The sequence below is a fragment of the Protomyctophum bolini genome, assembly GCF_963924005.1.
Source record: "Protomyctophum bolini genome assembly, chromosome: 20".
Lineage (NCBI taxonomy): Eukaryota > Metazoa > Chordata > Actinopteri > Myctophiformes > Myctophidae > Protomyctophum > Protomyctophum bolini.
Window position 1 is genome coordinate 16,476,039 of NC_137881.1, and position 22,032 is coordinate 16,498,070.

At 41.2% G+C, this 22,032-nt stretch overlaps 1 protein-coding gene across 1 annotated transcript; it reads left to right on the top strand.

The window, feature by feature from the left end:
* The first annotated feature begins 6,087 nt into the window (after positions 1-6,087).
* LOC308335149 (DNA damage-inducible transcript 4-like protein) lies at positions 6,088-9,996 on the top strand. The gene is made up of 3 exons (XM_080792146.1): positions 6,088-6,217; positions 6,455-6,602; positions 8,538-9,996. The coding sequence occupies exons 2-3, from the start codon at positions 6,509-6,511 to the stop codon at positions 9,029-9,031; spliced, it is 588 nt and encodes a 195-aa protein (XP_080648272.1). The 5' UTR covers positions 6,088-6,217; positions 6,455-6,508; the 3' UTR covers positions 9,032-9,996.
* Positions 9,997-22,032: the final 12,036 nt, after the last annotated feature.

The following is a 22,032-nucleotide window of genomic DNA, read 5'->3' on the forward strand; positions in this document are numbered from 1 at the left end:
TTGTTGCTGAATTTGTTTCTATATCAAATGTCATATGGTGTGCAGTGGTTGACTTGACTTGTACACCCAATGAAAATATAAACTTCACAGAATATATACCACTTCGAATTATAATAATCGGTTGAAGATTATCTGAATATCGCACAAGTAAAATCTCAATTTCGGGCCATTGTGCTGAGCACTGGCAATGTTTTACCTATACTTGTGTGAGGAGGACCTCATTCATGGTGAGTGGGGCACCGACGATCTGCAAGCTCACAACACGCTGCATGTGTACGAAATACTTGGAGCTTGTAGATCCACGGATATCCCAAGCCGTGTATATCCACGGCTTGCTAAGCCGTGTCCGTGTATAGCCTATCCACGGATATCCCAAGCCGTGCATATCCACGGCTTCCCAACTAGGCCTACCTGTCAGTGGGGAGTGTTGGCTGATGAATGAATACAGTATCAACATCCTAATACTGGGAGGTCTAATTATGACAGAGTGACCTTGTTTATCATGGTGAACAAAATCATCATGGTTGAACAAAATCCTCAATTCCAATTATCACCACTAGGGGGCCGAATCATGGTAGCAACCATTATGTGGTTCTGAAGAATTTATTACAGAGAAGATTTCATGAGATTGTTTAGGTTATTTATGTTTGGGTTAGGCTGGCCCAGAAAGTTCAAAGTAAAAAATGCATTTGTAATGAAAACGTTGTACCAAAGATACAGCGGAAAACGCTGAGAACTGCTTTCATGTTCAAAGTCAGGTTAAATTCTAGGCAGGGTGGATTAGCAGTATGCAAGCAGCAAGCACTATAAAAAGGGCTTTTGTGGAAGTGTATTGTTGTCATTTTGTTCACTGGGTGACCTACATTTGCATTTGCGATTCATAAACAGATGTATCTCTTTTCAAGGCCTCTGCAGGTGACAGGACGACAGACATAATCGCGGGCTGCTTCCCATGAATGAGACAGACAGTTTTGGCAAAGTGCCACCTGTACTCAAGTATGTATAACCCACTGCCAGCTGTGGTCTGGACTAAGTTACACGCAAGGCATCATGCCAAGTTATCACGTACAATATACCCCATCACCCTCAATGGTGTTCATGGTTCATATAGGCTCCTGTTGTAGGGTGAACCATTTCTCCATTGGCCGTACCCTTCACCTTAGCTTTCTGAGCTAACTACCTGGCTGAAGTCTTATACTGTAGGTGGCAATTTAGCCCCATGCCGTTCCATAGGCCAGTGGTGGAAAAAGTACTATTCTTTTTTAATTGAGCAAAAGCATCGATAAAGCAATGTACAAGTAGAAGTCCCGTTTAAAAAATGTACTCAAGTAAAAGTACAACAGTATCGGCATCAAAATGTAGGCTACTTAAAGTACAAAAAGTAAAAGTACTCATTGTGCAGAATGTCCCATCTCAAGCTTTCAAAATGTATTTAAAAAAGCAGATCTACAAGCTCACAACGTGTCGCATCACAGCGCTTTGTGAGCTTGTAGATCGACTATTTTCGAATAGCCGAAATATATATACAGTAGGGCTGAAAAGGTTAGTGTATGTTTTCCAATCAAAATTAAAATCTCCAAAGTAACTACAGTAAGTAACTAAAGTTTTCAAATAATTGTAGTGGAGTAAAAGTACGATATTTTCCTCTGAGATGTAGTGGCGTAGATTGGAGTAGTATTGGAAATTGAAAATACTCAAGTAAAGCACAAATACCCTCAAATTGTACTTAAGTACAGTACGGCAGCGGGGCAACATTTAGAAACACGTGCAACAGTTGCTGCACTGTGCCATCAAGTCTCGTTAGAGAAATGCAACTCAGCAGAAATGGGCTGCAAGCCTAGTCTGGTTAAATTCCATTGGGTGGAGGGGTGGGAATAACCCGAGGTCAAACTAAACTGTGCTGGATTAGTAATGTGAGGCCCCCGCGAGTTAGATTTTTTGCCTTCTACAGAAACAGGAGTCGGCAGATGGAGCAACTTCATTGGCAGTATATAGACTTTGGTCGACTTTGGTCTGCTAGGTTTGAAGTTCGACAGTGGTGCATTGCAAAGGCTCATGATGTTAATTCAGTGATTGTAAAATCCTCAGTGTTTTATAAAGGTCCATTTGGACACTTTTAACCCTGCTGTGTGTTAATTGACAATGTGATATGAGTGAATGCGGACTGCACACAATTTGTATTAACAAACTCCAAGTGTCTGATTAAAATTGATGGCTCACTCTGATTCTCCCTATGATGGATTCCACTTGCCCTTAATCCATGAGTCTTGTGTTAACATTTGAAGGGAATCAGACCATTCAGAGACAAACAGCATTATCACACTCTCAGTCACGGTCACGGCTCCAAAAGAAATCGCCATTTGCTTAGAACTAATGGAGCATCTGCAAATAACAGATAAAACAGCAGATAAAAGAGCTGCACATAAGCAGTAAAGGGATAGGGACAATAACAAATCCCAATAAATAAATAACATATCATAATATAATAACTTCAAATTTCATTTTCACTATTTCAATTGGTTCAACAGACAACTTCCATAAATTTCCGTTTGGGATACTGAAACCTGTTTTATTTTTTTTACGACGCAGTAATTATTTCATACAGATCTTCCTGCTAGGACTGTTGCACCTCCAGGGCAGGTGCGCCCTCTTCCCTGAGCCAGGCCTAAACCTGACCGCATACCGCATTACGATGCAGTAAAATATGCAATATTCTAAAAAGCTGCAAACTTAGAAGTGTTATGAGCTTGTAGATCAGCTATTCTCGGCAAAGAGATTAGTTGTAGAGGGGAAAAAAGGAGGGAACCAAGTGGGGACCCCGGTTATAAGTGGTTGACATACTACACTCCAAAATGTTGGCCTCAGAACAAGCTTTTTAATGGTAATACATACAGTAATACAGGCGGCCGTGGCTCAGGGGTAGAGTGGCTGGATGGTAACCGCAAGGTTGCCTGTTCGAACCCCGGCTCCCTCAGTGTTAGTGTCCTTGAGCAAGACATGCAACCCCAAATTGCTCCTGATGTGCTGGTTGGTGCCTTGCATGGTTTCTGCCACAATCGGTATATGAATGGATGAATTTACGCACAATCTATGTAAAGCACCTTGGAAAAAGGCGCTATATACATTTACCATTTAGGGTTATCATAGCCTTCAATTTTCTGACAGTACGCCTATAGTGCATTGACATTTTCACTAATACTCTGACCAAAGGAATGCTTGACAATGATTATGGAGTTCGCTGATGTTTGAAATTAAAGTGGTGTTAAGGCTACAAAGATTACCTTTTATCCCATTCCCTAACCAAGACAGAATTGGATTGAATTCTGTGGCTTTGGTATGACTCCCAACTGGACACCTGAATATTTGACAGTTATGCTTGCCAAACTCACTGTCTCTGGATTTAACATGGACAGAACAGCAGAAGAAAAGGTTTGTCAAATTGATTTCACGGTTTGTGATAATCAATTTCTGTGTTTACCTCTGTTCAGCGTTGTAGCTTTAAGCTTTTACTTTTGCTTGCATCAGCGGAGGCAGGCAGTACACTGCCTGAATGGTGTGACTCATTTTCTTAGGGATATCTGGTTCTGCTCATGTGACGCAGGGAGAAGCACACTCACAAGTCTACTGGTTTCCATTACCATCGTCAACCAACAGGGTAATGGTGGCGTGAGGGACAGAGAGTGTGTCAAGTTATGATGAGAGAGAGTGAATGATTATAGGTACCTTTTGTAAAACTGAACATCTGTCCCTCTGTATATGTATGTGTAGGTGTGTGTGAATACACAGCCATGCACATGCAGCCACTGCAGGCCACTATGCAGCACAGCCCCTATATTGAAACATTTTAATGTTAAGAACTTAAGAAGCCCATAGTGATCCTGACTATTTTTGCTGTTAGATATTTGAGCACAGAACTATTTGTCTATGCTCTATGATAGAACATATAACATAATAGAAAACCCCAACACACAATACATCAAAAACAATTGTATCCTTGTAGCTTTTTTTCATTTAGCTTTTAGCCAACCCATTCCTAAGCTTAAGGAAAGCTTTGGGGTTGAGAATGGATACATTGACCTACAGTTAATTTTTTATGGGTTGGCGCCCCAGCCTGTGTCTTCCGTGAGGAAGAAGCCCAACAAACCCACGGTGAGGCCTTTAGGAGGGCCATTCAAGCCTCAAGCGGAGTCTGCGGCACCACCAAGGGCAAGGTGGAGCCTGCGGAACCGTTGCGGCTTGAGAATCCACCATTCCTGAATAAAGTGCCTAGTGCTGGGAGTCTGGTGCAACGCACACTCGCACAGGGCCTGACCTGGTGAGAGCAGGAGTGGACCTGGTGAGACGTAGGAGGGGCCCGGAGAGGAGTCAACCCACAGAGTCCTTCCATGCGCCAGAATGGTACCACCCAGTGCCGGCAGAGTAGTTCAGGAGGAACGGATTGTGTGGCCCTGGTTTTTCCCTAATGGGACTGATCGAGGGTAGCTACTAGTACTGGGACGTAAGTCGGGACTTGATCACCCCGGCTGGGTCACCTGAGTGAGGGGTATGATGTTGGGAGACCTGAAACCCTGATGACCTTGGGATACATCACTGAGGATACGTCCCAGGTGCATCCATGTATGTATGTATTTTGTTATATGTAGAAAAGGATATATATATATAATATATTTAATATATATATATATATATATATATATATATATATATATATATATATATATTTATATATATATATTTCTTTTTTAACGAATTGACTGAACATTAATGTGTGATGGTATAATAAGTAACACAAATTTTAAAAGGGTTATCACAGCATTACATCGAGGTTTGCTCTCATGAGTACATTCCAAATATAAGTGCAAATATAAATATTTCAGGTAGGCCCTATAGGTAGGCTACATGATTAGGTTATTGTAATAATTTGATGTTCTCATTAGCAATTAATGCTCTGATGCTGTGATATTGGTACGTTTTCCATGGTCATTTTGTATAGTACATGCACAGATTGCAGATTGTCATTGTGTCTCCTATACTTCTAAACAAATACATTCACTTTGTGACTTCTGTCTGTATTGGAAAAATGTGCTGTTTGGCTTCAGTAAGGATAGTATTAAGAAGAAAAATGAAGTATACATATTCATTTGATCATTATTCTAGCTAAATTGCATATACATAAATCCAAATGCAGTCATTCCAAACCTTCATTCATTATATTTGAGATTGAGGCCAAGCAGTACATTACATTAAAACAATTTATAACTACAAAAATAAGAAAGCTGAGAGAGCTGTTGCTTTGTGTTCACTCTTTAATGTTTTCTGTTAGTAATCCAGCTGTTTCTGATGTTGTTTTGTTGTATTAATAACTTTGTTGTTTGTGTTTGTTTGTCTTGTTTTGTAATTTGTATTGTAATGTATTGTATGTCATCATCATAAGATTTGTTAATAATACAAATAAAAACATTCACTTTGTAGGTAACTTATAACCCGGCGGTAGGGGCAAATACTAATTATCCTTTTACAACAACAACAACAACAACAACAACAACACAATTATATTCCTCGAGCTATTGGTAAATCAGCCAATCAAAACGAGTTAATGACCGGTTGCTTGGTAGAATAAGGAAGTCCCTGGTAAAAGTGTTGGCGAGGAGAGGCGGACGCTGATTGGCCAAAGCACCAGATCAGCTGATGGGATAGAGTGAATAAATATTACCGAGACAGGCCAGTGGCCGCTAACCTGACGCTGCCAGATCCAAAAAGCTTGCTACACAAATTTGTTTCACAGCTTATTTGGATCTGGGATCGCGGATGCAAATTCGATGACGGGGCTGTTCCTTTTTTTCAAGATACATGGTAGATGATTGGATGGGAGCGTCTGTCTATCACCGTGTGGGCGTGCAAACACAACCAATCATATCGACGTGTCTATATACCGTCACATCCGCATCCCGCCTTTAGCTCACGCTGATTGGTCGGTACGAAACAGATCTGACTCAGGGCTCAACTCTGTCAGAGATCCCAGATGAGTGTTGTGTTGGGGAATATGTTTCCGCAATACCGCCCTCTTCTGGCAGCGTCAGGTTAAGTGGCCGCTGCAGGCAGTGTGAATGTGAGTGCAGTGGTGGTGTGAGTGTTTGTCAGTCCGACTATTTGAATGTGTTAACTTATTTAAAAGACAATTTAAGTTATATTTTTTAAAGACAAAGAACATATTAAGGTAAGTGAAATTGACTGTCTTTTCTCTGTATTATCAATGTAACGGAGCTCGAGCGAAACTGTTCACATTTCTGAGCTGCTGACTTGTTTTGCTATGTATGGATGGTCAATCCATCGATTAAGTTGTCAAATTAGTAAATGACTGGAGGAATTTTGGACTAGTTTTAAAACTCTGTGAATGAATATATTGTTACTATTGTGTTCTGAAGGGCTGTGTCACTCTCGCGACTCTTTTCAGGCAACGACGAGCAGCAACTCTATCTCAAAAGAAAAGCAACACTTTGTTTTCAACATGGTTGCAACGAGCACATTAAAAGGCAAAAGCGGCGAATGCATATCGGACGTGTCTGAGCGGAGGTACCACGACACGGCCTGCATTGATAGAGGTGTGTAGTGTGTGTGTGTGTGTGTGTGCATTCTGTTTGTATTTCTGCTGCTGCAATGTGGACACTTCCAGTTGTTGACTGGTTGTTTTTCCCACATCTCTGCATGGCTGCAGCACAGGGAGGGAGGGAGGGAGGGGGTGGTGAAGTCAACAAAGGATGAAGTCATCTTTCAGCCTGCAAAACTGTGGAATAGTACTACCTACCTACCCAATACAATCACTTCCTTTTGGCTTCCAATAACTTTAATTGGGGCTTTGTGTTTAGTGTATGACAGTTGGTTTTATTCAAATGTTTTCAACATTCAATTGTTGTTTTTTTGTTGTCTCTTATGATGATCTTGTTGCATCTGATACCGTTAACTCCTGTATTACCCAGAGGCCCAAGAACTCAGGGGGCTCCTAAGTCTTTGTGTGAATTGTCTTGATTATTAAATTTACATTTGTCAAAGAAAGAGCTTAGTCATTCATGCCAATCAATAACTACCAAAAACTGAAGGAATAGCCCAAACCTTCTCTTGGAAGATTTCACATGAAACATTGATCATTATACCACTAAGTAGGTTAAGTGTTTTTAGTCTGTCATAGTGTGTCCTGACTCCTAAGCCAGATTTATCCTTCATTATACGACAGTGTCACATTGTGTTGGAAATGGCTGATCTACAAGCTCACAATGTGTTGTATGCACAAGGCATTGAGCTAAATGGGAGATGACTATTTTTGGCCCGCAGCCCCGCACGTGACGCCATAGTACGACATGGCATAATTGAGTATTAGTTTTTGCAGTTAAATGGGTGTGTGTTTGCTGTTTTGCTGTCTGTGTTAGCCCCTCTCGGAACCCCCTGGGTCAGCCCAATCCGAACCGAACCGGGCTGACGTAGGGTTCCTGGTCAAGCTAAGATTTTTCAATGCGATTGTTGGGACGCGGATATACACACACTCATCGTTTAGTCCATCGGCGCGGAATTAGGACGCTTTTTATTGTGTTTGTTTACGGATGTGCGAACTATAAGTACCTTACATACCTCTGATAAAATCTCCTGTGTCGCGGAAGCCGTTAAGTATTTTTAATCCATGTTTGATTAAAAATGTCGCTTTGATTTCTTCTTGTTTATTTACCGTTTATTGACCGCCTCTCGATGTGCGGTTGGCTTTGCGGGCTATGTCCCTTCCTCTGATTTGCTCCGTCATAGCTGTAGCACCACTAGCTAGCCAGATAGGCGGTACAATGAGGTGTCAATAAACAAGGTAGGAAGAAGCGACATTTTTAATCAATCATGGATTAAAAATACTTAACGGCTTCCGCGACACAGGAGATGTGTCGGTATGGTATGTAAGGTACTTATAGTTCGCACATTCGTAAGTCAATACATGAATAACCATGGTAGAAGCGCGCAGAAGTCCGTAACATGGCTTGTTTACATTGTATTTGTTTGTGCGTAACTGGCGACAGCCCCACTTGAAGCAGGACCCAATGCAAGTAAAGTCTTAAAAGTGTCAGAAACTTTACTACATTCGGGTTCTGCTTGCGGGGCTATGTCTGTGTGTGTCTGGGGGGGGTTACCAACCTCTGCCCATTCTGAACTTGCATTTTCTGTGTTGTGTCAACATCTACATGGGGATGGGCCGATAACCGATTTTACTGATGTCGATATGATCTAATTCTGTATTCAAAATTATTTTGTCCATTCTGAAAAATACATGTGACAGGGTGTCTGCACTGCAGGCTTAGGCAAGTCAGATTTAACTTTAATACCGTACATTTAATATTGTGAGCTTGTAGATCTGACCATGCTGTTCTAATCGGACCGATTAATTAATTGATTTGTGAAAAACACAACTAGAATTGGCCGATACCAATGTGTTTGTGGATTAATCTCCCATCACTATCTACAAATAAAGTAATGATCTTGACGCATGGTCTCAATCTTTTTAATAGAACTGGATTTCTGGGATCACTGTTTGGCTGAGTCTCATTTGAACGTGGACCTCAATGAAGACCGGACGTGTCAGCAGCTGGCCAAAATGTTTGAGAACTGCCTGTCGCGGGCCAAGAAGACCGCACTGAACTGCTCCTCCGTGCTGGTACCGGAGAAGCTAACTCTGAGGATAGCCCGCGACGTCCTGCGCCTGGCCTCCACGGAGCCGTGCGGCCTGCGCGGGTGCATCCTTTACGTGAACCTCGAGTGCGAGAAGGGCTGCAAGCGGCTAGAACGCATCGTCTACGACTCGAGCGTCGTGCCAACCTTCGAGCTGACACTGGTGTTCAAGCAGGACGGCAGCGCCTGGCCCAGCCTCCGCGAGTTCCTGTTCATGGGCACCTGCTTCGCGCCGGGCTTCAAGCATGTGCTCAAACTCAGCCCGGGCTTCCGGCTCGTCAAGAAAAAACTCTACTCCCCTGCCTCGGCTGGTACCGTGGTAGAGGAGTGCTAAACGCAGAGTTGGAAGGGTTTCTAATGGTTCAATGCACTTCTACTGTGAATGTAAATGACGCTTCAGAGGTGTCAAGATTTTCTACATTTTCTTTTATTATAATACAGTACTATTTGCATCCAGTCTCCTCGGTGGTATTCTGATTCACTGTATAACGTTATGAGCAGGGTTAAGGGTCAACCACAATGTGACGCAGTTCATTCTGGGGATTGGTTTATTCTCTACAGCACAGGTTATTTTGTTTTTTAACAACAAAATAAAATGAGACTGGTTGGTCATTTTTGTAAAATGAGGATTTTATAGCGGTTACTGTTGGTACAGTTTTGTTAAAGACTCCACACTGACTAGGCACTTTTATGATGCATTTATTTGTTTCCAGATAATCCAATGTGTTCAGCAAATGATGGGGCATGTGTTGGGGCCTTGTTTGTATGTAGCTAGGTACTGTATGGTGCGGTGTTCACAAGTATGAGACATTTCTGGTGAGTGAATGGATGTATAGTGAAGAAGCTGCTCTCAAGGTGTGTGTGTGTGACCTATCTCGCACTAAGAAGCCTTAATTGCCATCTGGAAATATTTTGAATGATCTATTCCTTTATTATTCTTTATTGCACTCGGGCAAGATCACAACTGTATAGGTTTAGATGTGTTTAGATGTTTTTAGTGTTTGATTATTTTATTTTTATACGTTCCCTTTCATTGCAAAGCCTTTCTACGAATGTCAAAGGGATAGTTCACCCAAATGTAAACGTATTACACACTTGTTTCTGTACCTTTTGAACTTGGAAGGTGCAATAATATAATGATCAAGGCACAAGTAGTTATCTGCTTTTAAATGTGAGGCATGAAAATTGAGCAGTTTACATTTTTGTGAATTATACCATACAGGTTGCACTGGAAATGTTGTTGGGTCTATTTAAAATTCCTGTTAAAGGAAGCATTATACCTTGTCTATTTGACAATAAAACAAATGACGAAAAAAAATATTTGTGATTATTTTTGTTTAGCCGTTTATGACACTGTGTTTTCTGGAGCATGCATAACCATGTGTGCTGTCAGTCAACCACAACGGCACAATGCAGGCTTATACAGGGGAACGGTTTTCCAGTGTGAAAAACATGACTCGTGCGTCTCATTATGGCTTTCAGTAGGACAATGTTAAAACATCCTGACTGACGGGCAGTGTTCCAAGAGAAGTATCTCACATTTCTAAAATTTTCCAGCATGACTTGACTATTACCTTTCATGGCAAAATAGTCCATGAATTGACCCTAGCAATAATGGATTTTGTTGTGATGCTTGATCCCATTGAGCTAAAGGAGAGAACTACATGAATTTGTAATGGATTATCAGCCCATGGTTCAAACATGTTATGAGCCTCATGAGACCTACAGTAAACATGTACAGAGGAGTGTTATTGCATAAAGATCATATAGAGGTGTGTTTAAAGAGCAGCTAGTGCATAAGAAGTGCAGTGGTTGCTTATGTTGCACATCAGGTGACTGAGACTCTGGGAGTGTGCTAATGACCTACTTACGTACAACATAGTTTGTGTGACATTTCTCTCCCTCTGTTTAATGGAGGTATTGAGAATTTGAGGAGCTCCGCTGCTGTGTGCAATACTAATGAGAATCCCTGATGAATTAAAGCTTTTGTCACTTGTGTGGGACATTCGGAGAAGCAGTATTTTGCACTTTAGACTGATTGTTCTTCAGTCTTTCACACTGCATGGGTAGAGGCCAAAGGATTAAGTTGAATGACGCACTGGCCTGAAATGCTTATAGCCTATAAAAGGTTACATTACATTTTACGGTCCTGTCTTTCAATGCACAAGAAAAACGTAAAACCAAGTTAATTATGTCACGTGGGGCACCCTACATGCAGCAACTAGGTTAATGAGAATAAGTGCATGATGTATTGTAAGGATTTCTATTGTCAAGGCATCGTGTGCCTTTACTGTTGGAGTGCATGGTGATCATTTACCATGTGTCACACTCACAAGCTATAGTGCTGTGTGCATACTAATTATGTAGGTTAACACAAATTTGCATAGTTTATCCAATTGGTAGAATGAAACAAACAGCTGTGGAGGTTTGGTTTCACTATATGACTAAAATTATAGTATTAAAATGTTTCAGGGCAAAGGAATTACGATCTCTCGAGCTCTTGAATAAACAAATATATATTTTCAGGTGGGTCACCAATTTCATCCAATCAGGAGAGACCCCATATATCCGGCGGCGGTGGCTCAGGGGTAGAGTGGCTGGATGGTAACCGCAAGGTTGACAGTTCGAACCTGGGCTCCCCCTGAGTTATAGTGTAGAGTGTCCTTGAGCAAGACACTGAACCCCTAATTGCTCCTGATGTGCTTGTTGCGAGCAGGCCAGCAGTGGAAGACCTTAGGGGGCGGTTTGGGACATATTTAGGCAAGCAGTCATGTAGGTAGGAAGGTGCGAGACCATTGAGAGCTTTATAGACAAGTAAAATAATTTTAAAATCAATCCTAAAAACAACCGGAAGCCAGTGCAGTGATGCCAAAACTGGAGTAATATGTTCTCTCATCTTAGTTCTTTTTTTTTTTAACTTATTTTTATCCCACGATTTTGTAACCCAGTTTTCTTTTCACCCAGTGCCAATTATCTAATGTAATCCTGGGCGCTACACTTCCTCTGCCAACCTGGCGGGGCAGCGGACTGACCTCATGCCTCCTTCTATGCATGAGGAGTCCAAGCTGCTTCTTTTCACCTGACAGAGGGGAATTTCCCCGGCCGGACGTAGCGCATGGAAGGGACACGTTATTCCGACCAGTTCCTTTCCCCTCCATCAGGCGCCCTGGCTGGCCATCTCATCTTAGTTCTAGTTAAAACTCTGGCTGCTGCATTTTGGACAAGTTGTAATCTGTCAGTTGTTTTCTTAGGCAGTCCTGAAAAAAGTGCATTGCAGTAATCAAGCCGAGAAAAAACAAAGGCGTGGATTAGCGTTTTTGCATCGTCCAAGGACAAATAGGCTCTGATTCGTGCAATATTTCTACGGTGAAATGCACAATCTATGTAAAGTGCCTTGGATAAAGGCGCTATAGAAATGCACCATTTACCATTTATCCGCTTCAATTCTATAGTGTTCCAATTTTGGTTGCTAATTTCTTTGTTTCATCACTTCCAATGTCACCTGTTTATCCTGTATCCTGGGGGGTTTCTCTCCTCATTGGATGCAATTGGTATCCCGGAAGGGACCCGATCCGTTTACTAAATGGACAGCCCCTGTCACTAAACAAACTCTGTATGAGTGATTACTATGGGAATATAGAACTTACCTCTTATTTGAACAAAGAAACAAACAAACTAAATAAAACAATATCACTTACACCCGCTTTAAAGCAAATTTGGGTTATATTTTATTGTATTTTAATGAATAAAATGCCAATCTGTATGATAGTGTTAATACAATATTGCTAACACATCTGCAGTGGTTGGAGCCGTTGGTCTCTGGCCTATACTCTTCCATTGAGAAATGTAGACCCATGGTGTTGTGTAGGTCATCTATGGTTACACGTACTGCCTGAAGCTCTTGTCATTGTACACATTTACGTCATATTTGGTGGACATTTGACCTATAATTTCTCCTTTTATTGTCAATGGCAAATATGAGACGTGTGGGGACAAAAGCTGTATATAGGAGTGGCTAGCACCCATCAAAAAGGCTTTTAGCATCTATGTGACTGCCATAATATGATAATATTAGTGGCCAATCCAATTCATGTCCACAGTCAGATTATTAGGATTTTTTTGTAAAAAAGATTCCATCAAAAAACTAAATTTCAGCACATCAGTGACACCACTCCGTCTTGGTAAGGTAAGATTGATCTGAGATCAACATGACACACATTAAGTAATGATGATCAGTAAACAGTGTACAGTATAGTTAGCATATGACCCTGGTTAATGCGAATGAAGCTAGCCCTCTCATGGAAAAGTACTGAAGGGCGTTAATACATGATGACCCGAAAGAATTTGAACTGTGCTGTATACTGGCTTGGCTCATTTCCTTGCAGTCTGTGAATATGAGCCTCAGCGTGGACATGATTCATGAAGGCCATCACACAGCTATAAGGTCAGCACGTGTGAACAGCCCCCTGAGGAGGTGGGGCTTTTGTTAGCCCCACCCCCAACTTCATACTTGAGTCAAGTCAGATGATGTCTCTCCCCTCCCTCTCCCCCTCCCTCTCCCCGCCAGTCCCCACATGCCCTGCTTTTTCCCCATGCGTGGCTTCTGGGGTTCATATAGCCAACGTGACTGACAACCATGATGTTTACCAGGCTTGGCAGGCATGCACGCCACTGACGCCAGCTACTATGTTTTGCTCTTCTATCCTCACACATCCTGGACACAGGATATGCTTGTTTGGTCCCAGGAGATGAACTTACTTAATTGGCTGAATGCCTTGTTTTTACTTGGAACCCACAGAAGAGCGGCCCCTTTTCCTGGAAGCCTTATGAATATTAAATTATCCAGACACCATTTACTGTTTATTTGCATGGGGAGCTTTTCAGATAAGCTCTGTAATCAATCATATTTCTAGATGCCCCCCCCCCCCCCCCCCCCCCCCCTTGACGATTTAGGCCTACCTGACATTTCCAATAGACTACAGTTCAAGATATCTTATTTTTAGTATATACATTTGTTCCATTGTTTAATCAGGACAATTATCAACAAACTACAAATGTATTTTATTTTGTAGAGATAGGAAGAACTGCAGTCATTTAATCGACACTCGATAAACTGATTGACAAAGTGAAACGAATGAGTCAGTTACAGTAAGTAAGCTGCAAACTAACACCTGCAATTATTCCATTGCCCAGAATGTTTGTCAATGAAGACTGCTTGCAACTTAAAGAATGCTAAATGTAACGGTACCGGTAATTATTCCCTGGCCTGAATGATACATAAAGTAGCTATACAGTACCACTCTCACCCTTTGAGACAGTGGAAACTTTATGCATTTGCAGATTATTTCGGGGCATTTTGCACGATGAAGCAGCACTGGACCCCGGAGAAATTACTAATGCTGTACTGTGGATAATATGATATTGGATAAAACAAGTCATTAGAAGATTCCGCAAGTGGTGTTTGCCATTGGCTAGATTAGAAGCTATCCAATGTTTGATGTAATCATGCGAATAGTACACTGAATTCCCAGTTTTAGACCAGTGGTTGAGAACCACTGGTCTAAAACACTGTGACTGTGAAGTGACAATGTTTTTAATACCTAAAAACCTAAAAGGAAAGAAAAGGAATTACTGCATTAATAGGTACCGGTAATCAACAAATAACTGGAGAGACATAGGGCAAATTCTCATAAAATATTAGAAAAGAGGTAACATTTTTGAAAATACCCGATCTGCAAGCTTGGAGATCTGCTATTTTCACAATATTTATCTGTGGAACTGAGTCAAACAATGCCGGAACTCCTACAATTCCAAGCGCTTGTCCGAGTGCAGTGTTGATTTTATATTGTATTACATTATTCATAGTCATAGTCCTTTGAATAGTTTATTTAGTTTTAGTCACATTTGAGTCACCTGGAATGTTTTAGTGTTAGTCTAGTTCACAAGATTTTAGTCGACTAAATCTACAGTTATGTTATGTATTTTGGTGGGCCTTGATGACGTCGTAATGGCTGATTTTACACTTAGCATGCATGCAATGCAACCAAGTGTAAAATCACTTGTGCATTTGACTTATACTGGATCTTTTCTACTCGTCTGCTACGTAGTCCCTTCCGAACATTTTAGTCTAGTTTTTATTTGTTGACGAAATTGTCAATATATTTAGTCTTGGTTTTAGTCATCATAGCTTTAGTTTCATCAGTGAAAAAAAAAAGTGTTTTAGTCAACAAAATCAACAGTCAGATTGGTGGGGGGTCCCCGGTTCAAATAATGATTATTTTGAGGGGTCACGACTCACGGACTGAAAAAGCTGAGAACTAGTGGTATAGGCCCCAGTCAATCATTAATCCTGTAACACTCCACATAGTAAGATCCTCACTGTCCACAAGACAGAATTAATATTTAGACTGAGAATGTAAATATTGACCCAAATTGACCCACATTTAGATTTTACACTGCTCTTAACTGTGTCAACGGCCAGCAACGTGTACCTTGGTCATATCTTGTTCAATACTGCAATGTAGAAATACTCTGTTACAAGTAAAAGTCTGGAATTCACGGATTTACTTGAGTAAAAGTACAAAAGTATCGGCATCAACATGTACTTAAAGTACGAAAAGAACAAAGTACTCATTATGCAGAATGTCCCTTCAAGTTTTCAAATGTATAAAGATCTTTTGAAAATGTAAATGTACTACATACTTTCCACCACTGCCTATCTGCTTTAGTTAACTGATACCCAGACATCAGACATACCCAGACATCTAAATACACAGTGCTGCAGCTGATCTGTTTGACTGTTTTGAATCCACATTACATGTGACCATGTAGTAACGGGATGTTCTGAACAGATTTACTTTAGCTGCTAGCCAGAGACGCTGGGTAAATCATATGCAGCGGTGGAAGTATTTTTACATATGTTTTTTTTTACTTCAAAGTGAAAGTACATCCAAATACAAAGATTGTTTTTCAAAAGCTTTCAAAATGTACGTGTCAAAGTCTTTTAAACAGAACAGATCTACAAGCTCACGGCATGATCTTATTTAAAAAATGAAAATAGTTAAGTAAAGTCAAAGTACCGCAAACATTACTTATTTGTACAGTAGCTACTTATGAGAAGATGTACTTTTAGTACATTAGCTGGGTTATCTGTGGCAGAGTAATATAGTAAGAGAGTGGCGACACTAGCGTTGACTCCCATTGTAACAATGGAATGCGGAAGTGCTCATTCTATCTCAATGGGATAGTTCCAGCCATAGGAGCAATGATTGGAACTATAGCCCACAGGCACCCGCTTTGGGGCGAGATCAAAGCGTGTCGCTACTCTCCTACTCTACACTCTGCTATGTGGTACTGGTTTCAAATAAAGAAACTGAGATAATGTAAAACTCAAAACAAAGTTTGACTCTATTTAAAACATGTAATAGAAATAAATCTAGAGATTTATTCAAGAGTGTCCCCTTGTTTGACCTTGGGATTTCTTGTCACCTGAGAAGATAAATGGTGTTTTTATTTTGATGGCTATTGTTGGGGAAAATCTTTTAATTGTTAATTGCCATGCCATGAAAACAAAAGTCTGACCCATTAGTTCAAACTGTTGCTCGGCAAAACCAGAATACATGCAACCCCATACAGGCCTATTATATGAATAGCAAGAGACAGCCTTTAAACAGCCTTGTATCTATGGGTTGTTGCTGTGCTATTTGAAGCTATGTGAATGAAAAATATATAAACAGAGCTGCTGGGTAAAATCTTCTTCGCCACTCAGTCAAAGTAGATCTGACGCAAAAATGTGGACACTCAATCCAGCTCACATGACATTCGCTTCAGAGAAGCAGAGATGGTTAAACTCCTGAACAGCTGGCCTTGCGAGGTACAGAAGCCTGGAGATGCCCACAAATGTTTTCCTTTTAAAAGCTTTGAGGAACTGTGGTGTAATTTGTAAGACACAGACCAGCTAATGATGCCTGGACATCACTAAATGTCATGTGCACATACACGCATGCACATGGATACATAAGTCCTGGTAATAGTGAAACATGATCAGGGTTGGGCACAGAACAGAAAGGCAAGCCAAGACAAAGGCCCATGGGTAATAAATAACTGGGGTCATTGTTAGGGGTTGAGACCCAAGGCAGTGGTCAGACCGTGGACTATCCTGATAGGCCGAGAGCCATGTGAACACATGAACGCATGATAGATATAATGCCAGACAAAGAAATATCTGGCCCGGTTGTCCCCCAACTCTCTACCATGTAACTGGACATGCTCCCCGACGGCATGAGGCCGTCGGATCTATGCTGTTTGCTGTGCTGTCTACTCTGAAATAAACACCAAGGAACATCATCTCGTTGTCTGTCTGCCGTGCACATTTACTCTCCTGTAAGGTATTTTAATATACAACAGAACATTCTTGTGCTATGATATTTGTAGCATACGTGTGTGTAATGGAGTGCTATTAGAGGACCACTACTCTGTTTGTTTATCTGACCAACAGACTCTCACTGAGGAGCGTTTATTCTGATCTCTGTATCTGTATCAAATGTCCAGCTAGCAAGAAAGCAGGCCGAAGTCCTAGAGATGATTGTTGGCTCTCTGTGCAATGACTGCTTGCCAACATGCAAAACAGGCCCAATAGGGCATGTCTACAGTCGTAATGCATGTCATAACTGCAGCGATGGTGTGCTTATGCAAGCATAAATATATATCATTCAAAGTTATAATTATGTTTAATGACCTCACAGTATATGCTCATAATGATTGCACTCAGCTTTGGAGGATTCACTCCCACTAAGATACAACATAGGTTTACACTTTACAGTGAGCAGAAACCCACTGTATTGACATTAAGTCCTCATTATGCTATAGTTGTTGTTACATAATCCCATGTGCACTTTTGCACCTGAGAGTTTGAACAATTTCCCAAATAGCCCAAAATAGCTGTTAGTTAGTGCAGAGTGCAAGGTTACAGTGTATCTCCTGGGAAACCAGCCAATTCTTCCCCCCATGATTGCCACTGGGGTCAGATCAGGGTCTCTGTGACCCTGGACACCAGGGTCAGAGCATGTTAAATGGTGCATTTATATAGCGCCTTTATCCAAGGCGCTTTACATAGATTGTGCATTACATTCACAGATGGTGGAGGAAACCATGCAAAGCGACCAACCTGCGGGAGCAATAATGGGGTTCAGCGTCTTGCTCAAGGATATTTCGACACTAAAGGTGGTTGCACACTGGACGTGCTCTGTGTGCAGGGACATTAACTCTGGGGGAGCCCGGGATCAAACTGGAAACGAATAGACTAATATCGGACTATTACACACGTAGTATTGTGTTGGAGCAGTCAGTGCCGCTCAAAAATAACAATTACACAGTTGGGATGATGTTGTGATGTCATTACATAATTACGTCATAATTATTATAGGATATAGATAATGATGCATGATAATGAGTATTGTCTGTTTGTATGTGCTGATTGATTTCTGTGTACCATATCATTTGTCATTTGTTGAGGTGTCTTGTGACCTGATCACTTGATATGGTGCCTGTACCTTGAACACACACATTTTTGGGTGCATGTGTGCTGTTTTATGTTTGACTATGAAAAAGTAGCCCTACACTGAGTCATTTTACAAAAGGAGAAATGGCTCATTCTCCAGAGTCATTGTCATTCATATGGTAGGTAATGTTCCAGCCCATTTCTATGATTGATTGTGTTCCATTTTGCACTTCAGTGTGCTGTAAATTCTTGGTAGTGTGCAGAAAATGCTTAGTTGTGTGTACTCAATGAATGGTATGTGTGTCATTTGAAAATATTGTGTACCAAATGAAAACACCAGTTAAATTTTGTGAACAATATTAGAGATTTGATAGCAATTGAGTCATCTTGCGGAGTATTAAGGAGTGTCAGGGTTTAGCATTTTGTGTGTGAGGTTTTCAGTTTGTGTGTGTGCGGTTTTGAGAAAGCCGTTATTATCTTTTGAAACGTGTGGTGGAAAACTGTAATAGGCTACATGCTCAGATGGGTGGGCCGCAAATGCTTTGGGGGTTTTCAAGTGGACTGGAAAACTTGCAGGTTCCCCCTCCCCCAACCCTCAGTTTGTCTGGTACAACAATTTTCAACATTCAAGTTACTGACAAAAGTATCTCTCTCTCTCTCTCTCTCTCTCTCTCTCTCTCTCTCTCAGGGTTCCATGCTGAAATGTTCTGCATTGTTCCTCTACTGTTCTCTGGCACTGACAAAAAGTCAGCTGTCAGCCTTCATAATGTCAGTGCTCCAATGTTCGCTTCATTGCCAGGACCAAGACAATTCATGGCTCATAATTATTGACATTGACATTGAGGAAATCTCTCTCGCTCTCTCTCTCTCTCGTTCTCCCACTCCTGTGTGTGTATCCCAGCATGGGGTTATTTTATTAGTACAAGATGATTTGGAATAGCAGCAGCTACTGAGATAACTCAGTAGTTATCTCAACCATTGATATGATAATCCCCTTGAAGAATCAAACAGCTACAAACTAGACCTCAATCATATCATGAGTTTTAAACATTAATGCAGCCTTGAAGACAAGGTGAGAGAGGATTCCATTCCCCATTATAGTTATCAGGAAAGGTTGTGCAGGGCCCGAACAGAATGTATTAAACAACGTCAAACTCACCAACATTGGAGCTGTACAGAAAGCTTGAATTATCCTCTTTCAATCTGTTAAGTTTTTTATCATAAAAATTCACCGTAGACATGTTATGACTTATGAGCTACTTTCTGTCAAGACATTCTGTGCAGGCATGTCAGAGTTTGGGAGTGCTCATTGGATATCACTCAACAGCCCTGCGCACCACCTGTTTTGAATTTGCACATAATGCAGTAAAGCTGCAATGTTGGTGAGTTTGACATTGTTTAATACAATTAGATAGGACTTTTCTGTTTGGATGAATTAGCTGTCTATGGGAAGTTGCACCTAGTTAGCACCTTGCTGGCAAGATGGCATTCAAAAATGTATATAGTATAAAAAATAATAGTTAAATAAAAAAAGGCAAAGTAGTTTAGGGATATAAGGGGTTTAGCATGGACGAAAATAGAGCCCTTAAACTATTTTCAGCAAAGGTATAATAATTTCTTCAGTGGGTAGATCTTATTGGTCATTTTGAAAGTAGCTTTCAAGTTTCAAGTCAAAAAAGTTGCAGTCATGCCTAGAGATGACTTGACAGGCCTGGATAAGGAGTTAGTTGGGCAGGCTCCTTAGTTGGTGATTAAGTGTTTGATATTTTGGTTGGTTGTATACGTGGAAACCTACAGGATCGAGTGATCGTGTGTGCCTTGAAGGACAGCTGACTATCCAGAACCACACACAGGTTCTTAGCCGCTGAGTTGATGGAAATATAAGATCCTGCTGGGGGAAAGGGACAACATCCCCTTAGCTGTGAGATGTCAGCCAGTCATGCAGTGATGCTCTTTAACATGTGGCCGAGGGACCATGCAGTGTTGATGTTGACAGCGAATTTAGATTTTAGTTTTAGTCATAGTCTTTTGAATAGTTTTCATTTAGTTTTAGTCACATTTTAGTCACCTGGAATGTTTTAGTGTTAGGGCCGATTCATACTCCTATTTTAGAGCCGAATAAAAGTCGGTTTGGCTCTGTAGAGCCTATTTGACGTCATTTGAGGTTCGGGGGGGCGGGTACCGTCCTAAAGTAGTCTCTTCGGTGCTAGTGAAATTTTTTGACGAGCCTTATTTCGGCACTACAGCGCCGAAACAGAGTATGAATCGGCCCTTAGTCTCCCCACAAGCACGGTCAGGATCTGATCGAATTAGTGACGTCTCGATTGGGGCCAGATAAGGTCAAACCAAGAATTAAGTCATACCTGGCCCAGAAATCACCTGATTTCAACCAGACGGTCATCCTGGATGAATCAGAGAGTCTGAACGAGGCCAGATAAACTCATATCAGTCAGATCTGGCCAGATGGCTGATTTTACACTTGCTTTAAATAGCTGACAAGCTCACAATTTGTAGATCTGCTATTTTCAGCATGCAAACAAGTGTTTGTTTACTTATAGAGAATATAGTCTACTGGATAGATTGTTGTCCACTAGTCCCTTCCTAATATTTTAGTCTAGTTTTTATTTGTTGACAAAATTGTCAATATATTTAGTCTTTTGATCATCATATCTTAGTTTTCATTTAGTTTCCATTTAGTGAAAAAAGGTAGTCGACGAACATTCTTCGTTATTAGTCGACAAATCGGACAGAATTAGAAAACAAATCTGCCTGATATAGGAACGCTTGTGTGAGCAGAGATGACAGAGACAAGAGATATAGGGGGAAAAGTAGGGGGCCAAATACAGACCATATAGGGACCCTAATTAAAAAGACACTGTGGGATGAAAACAAGCCTTTCCAAGAAACCTAGTAACAATTTGTTAATTTTAATTTGATGTGTGTCAAATGTGTTTGGAGTATCACATTTTCACAGTGCAGTGCAGTTGACTAATTAGCCAGCAGTGCTGCCTAATTAGTCAACTCTTATTACCACTAATGTAGCCAGCCAGCGATTTGCGGACACGCACGCACGCTCGAGCGGGGACACACACGCACGCACGCACGCACGCACGCACACACACACACACACACACACACACACACACACACACACACACACACACACACACACACACACACACACACACACACACACACACACACACACACACACACACTTTTGCTTCCACTTCTGACCTTCTATTCGAGGCTTGACGTTGCACACATTGCAAGGAATCCAACGCCCTCTTGTGGATATGTGGCATTATAACAGTTTATGACTCAACAACATTCCATCAGCTAAATCACTTCTCAATGGTCCACGCACGTCGCACAGCCTGACAAAATAGATGAATATATCAGTATTTGGCTTGGCAGGAGGTCTGGCCAGCCCAGTTTCTCCCCTCAGCACGATCGAGGTCTTTCTCATATAATTATGTATTACGAACGATCTCTTCTGGCTGCAGGCCTCTAATGCCACTACTAGTGTTTGCCAGGAAATATAGGCTATTCATTTACTTTAGTAGCCTACTGCACAATTAAGCTACAATTTTGAGGTATTTGTACTTTAATTCCGTATATCACATTGTCAGTACTTTTACTTCTACTCCACTACATTTCAGAGGCAAATAGCCTCTGGTAGCCTATACTTTAAGTAAACTTAAAACCGGCTATGACCTTTGGCCTTTGCTGCCAAAGCAAATATACTCAAGTAGATTTTGAGTGTCGTTACTTAAGTAGGCGGGGTTATGTGTGTGCACGTGCCCTGTGCTGTTGCCAGGGGAAACCAAGGCGAC